General features: G+C 56.9%; 1 protein-coding gene across 1 annotated transcript; it reads left to right on the forward strand.

Annotated features, from left to right (window-relative positions):
* Nucleotides 1-1,906: 1,906 nt before the first annotated feature.
* On the forward strand, nt 1,907-3,302 carry LOC123081285 (uncharacterized). Its single transcript, XM_044504066.1, has 2 exons — nt 1,907-2,040; nt 2,511-3,302. Exons 1-2 carry the CDS (start codon nt 1,907-1,909, stop codon nt 3,283-3,285), a joined length of 909 nt encoding a protein of 302 aa, XP_044360001.1. The 3' UTR covers nt 3,286-3,302.
* Nucleotides 3,303-3,743: the final 441 nt, after the last annotated feature.

The following is a 3,743-nucleotide window of genomic DNA, read 5'->3' on the forward strand; positions in this document are numbered from 1 at the left end:
GGCGACCTCGGCAGCGGGCTCTACAAACTCGTCGCCCAGGCCACCCATGTAGCCGACCTCGGCGGCAGGCTCTACAACCTTGCCGCCCAGGCCACCCGGGGAGGCAACCTCGGCAGCAGAAGTAGCCGCGATGTCGATACCGCCGTCGTCGAGGTCGCCTCCCCAAGTGACCTGGGCGGAATGTTTGTAGTGCCCGCCGTCGAGGTCGGCTCCCTGGGTGCCCTGGTCGGCGAGGTTGTAGAGACCGCCGCCGAGGTCGCCTCCCTGGGTGGCCTGGGCGGCGAGGTTGTAGAGCCCGTTGCCGAGGGTATTGTATGCCAAGGAGGCTTGTGCGGCGAAGATGCAGACTGCGCCGTTGAGGCTGTTGGATGGCTCGGAGGCTTGGGTGGCCAAGTTGTGGAGCCCGCCGCCGAGGATTGAGTCCCTGGGAGGAGTACGGGACGGCGTTGTGCAGCTGGTGGTCCCTCATGACGGCAGCAGATGAGGACGACGGACGCCATCGTGGTTGGCGCTGCTCGAGCGAGAAATAGGCGAGGTAGGACATGAGGCTCGACCTGTCAACATCCACGACCGGCGCGGCATCGCGCTCGTGAGTGACGGCGCGGGTTCTGCTGGCGTGTCGCCGGGCCAACCTAAGGATCAAGAAATGCCTGATGATGCAAGGCCAGGCCCAGTCGCGCGCGAAGGCGGAGAACCCGATGCGTCGCTGAGCGCCCGCGACCCGATCAACCTCGTGCTTCCACCCTCTCGCCACTGCCACCTCGCACCGCCACTCTCTCACAGCGCAGGTACGTACGCCACGCACCATTCTCTGTCGAAGCCAGGTAAGGTAGCCACCATGGGACCTGCCCGTCGTCCATGGTGGCAGCGTCCCCACTCCGTCCATGTTGAGTTGCCTTGCACTGTCATGGTCAGGTCAGTCTGGCCCCAAAAATGCTAGACGTACAAAAGATTACAGGATTTTACAGGATCTTTTCATCTAGTAACCAATCATAAACTTACCCCCACCTGATTTTCAGGAGGGTGAGCCGTGTTCCTCACCTATTGACCAATCAAATTAACCCTATTTGTAAAACCTTATAACTCTTTACGTGTAGCGTTACTCGTCTGGCCCTACCTGCTGCCCGTGTGCTAGAGCCAGGGCCGGGCCCGGTCTCATTTGCGTGGCGTTGCGGGTCCCCCTCCATTTCTAGAAATAGTGGCGCGTTTCTTTACTCAAATATACCTTTTGTATTCTTGCCCTTTATATGCCAGCAATACAAGTAAGTAACGCCACACACATTAATCGGCACCTCATTATCTCCAGGATAGATACTGATAATCTGGGCGATCTCCAGCATCGTCTGTGTTGTGTTGTGATCACTCTACACGCAAACAACAGTGTCTTTTTTTTGCGGGGTGCAAACAGCAATGTTTTTCCTGGCACTAATGCCATCAATAGTTGGGAGTACTTAGAACTCATCTAGATGAGATATAATTTGGTCTCATTGACTTTGAAAATAAGAACAGATACAACCCATATCAACACACACGCATCTTATAGCGTCACATCCAATGGCTATAAAAGGTGAACGAGACCAAATTATATCTCATCTAGATGAGTTCTAGCAAAACTGATACTAATATATGATATTATATATGATATTATGGGAGGCAGTATCGTACACTAGTATCATATGCATGATATTAGTATATGATCCTTCCAGTAGTAGGGATTTGACCGCATTAGTGGCATTAATTAGTCTGCTTGCTTGTGCATATCCAACCATCCATCTATCCATCTGTAGAGTTGATGTCTCCTTTTATATATATGCGGTGTACTTGTACTGGCTGCGCAAGGTACATCCCATAGACATTGTTCAGTTTCGGTCGTGTCTGTCCTCCTTGCTTGCTGACGATGTCGAACATGACGGTGACCAGATCATCTCCGGAGGACCCTCATGTCGCTGCCGGCGAGCAGCAGCAGCCGCAGCGGCAAGCAGCGGACAAGGCGCCTCGCACCACCGAGGAGGAGCCGGCGGATTTTACCAATATTTCCCGGTTTGGTTGCCTGTCTCCTCTCACTGCTGATTTTTACCAATGTTTCTCGTCTTACGGCCTCAAATTCTTTTCTTTCCCCACTCGACGGCTATTGTGACTGATTGCAGAGTTTTCGTGTCGATTTTGTTCTGTATTAGGATTTCTTTTTGGTCTGTCATGGCGAAAGATTCATGCTTTCGACCGATTGTTTCCATGTTGTCGCTGCAGGCAGTACCGTGTGCGCTTATTTTTGTGGATTTCTGTCGAGCAGATCTTCGAGTGCTCGGGTTTCGCACTTCAGTTTCGGCAGTTCGTAGATGTGGTTGCGTTTTAGAACTAATTTTGGTTTTGGTTTACAGTTCTCGCGATGAGGGGAAGAAGTTTTTTTCTGTTGGTTTCATATTGTATCCCAAGTGTTTGACTTGGTTCCGTGCGATCCAAGTCACTGGCTAACATCGTATCTGCATTGTCTGATCTTGTTTGCCATGCAGGTACCAGAGGAACAACCCAGAGTCCGTTCCAGTCCCAAATGGCAGCGGCAGCAGCAGTGGCAGCTCCACCACCAGGAAGCTAACAGAACACGCACCATCAGCCACACCAAGCATGGACGAGCGCGACGGGGCCACAGCCGTGGACGCCGACAACTCGAGCCTCGCGTCCTACCTCGCCCGCGCCTCGCTCAAGCAGCGCTGGCCAGGAGGGCGTCCGGCGTCCTCATCCGCTGTCATAGTGAGCGATCACCCGCTACACAACACCTCCGTGCACTCCCCGCAGGGACTCAACCTGGGCGGCAGCCTCTACGACTTGGCAGCCCAAGCCTCCGAGGTATCCAACAACCTCGGTGGCGCGGTCTACACCTTCGACGCCCAGGCCTCCCAGGTATACAACAGCCTCGACGGCGGCCTCTACAACCTCGCCGCCCAGGCTACCCAGGGAGCCGACCTCGGCGCGGGCGGGCTCTACAACCTCGCCGCCCAGGCCACCCAGGGAACCAACCTCGGCGACGGCAGCAGCAGCAGCCACATCGCCATCGCCGCGCCGAAAGACCCCGTCCCGCTCAAGTGGGGCCACAAGAAGCGCTCGCGCGCCCGCCGTGAGCCGCACGCGCTCGCGCCCGCTCCCACTCCTGCACCCGTACCGGTGCCTACTCCTGCGCCAGCACCGGTGCCCACTCCCACCCCCGCGGCTGAGCCCCAGCTGATCCCCGCTCAGGCGCATTGCCGGGCCATCTTAAGGCTGAAGAAACGCCCGGCGGCGCAAGGCTAGGCCCAGCCGCGTGCGGAGGCGGAGAAGCTGATGTCGCCGCCGAGCGCCTGCGGCCCCGTCATCCTCGACACCTCGCCACACACTCCTCGCGTTGCGACCGTCTCGCCACTGCCACCTCACGGTGCCACCATCACGCGCCGCCACCCTCTCGCAGCACAGGTATGCACGCCACGCCCCATTCCGCGTCAACGCCAGGTAAGGTAGCCACCATGGGACCTGCCCGACATCCACGGCGGTAGCGTCCCCACTCCGTCTGTGTTGTGCCGTCTCGGTCGGGCCGGTCCGGTCGGGTCCGTGCCGCTGCCCGTGGGCTCGGGTCAGGGCCGAACCGGGTCTCGCTTGCATGGCGTTGTGGGTCCCCCTCCATTTTTTAGAAAAAGTGTCGCGTTCTTTACTCAATTACACCATTTGTATTCTTGCCCTTTATACGCCAGCAGTACAACAAAGTAAGTAACGCC

This window comes from Triticum aestivum, chromosome 1B, assembly GCF_018294505.1.
Source record: "Triticum aestivum cultivar Chinese Spring chromosome 1B, IWGSC CS RefSeq v2.1, whole genome shotgun sequence".
Taxonomy (NCBI): domain Eukaryota; kingdom Viridiplantae; phylum Streptophyta; class Magnoliopsida; order Poales; family Poaceae; genus Triticum; species Triticum aestivum.

Excerpts from the sequence above, each read along its gene's own strand:
- LOC123081285 (XM_044504066.1), top strand. The coding sequence starts at position 1,907 with ATGACGGTGACCAGATCATCTCCGGAGGACCCTCATGTCGCTGCCGGC. Across the intron at positions 2,041-2,510 it reads GATTTTACCAATATTTCCCG|GTACCAGAGGAACAACCCAG; the intron begins GTTTGGTTGCCT and ends TTTGCCATGCAG.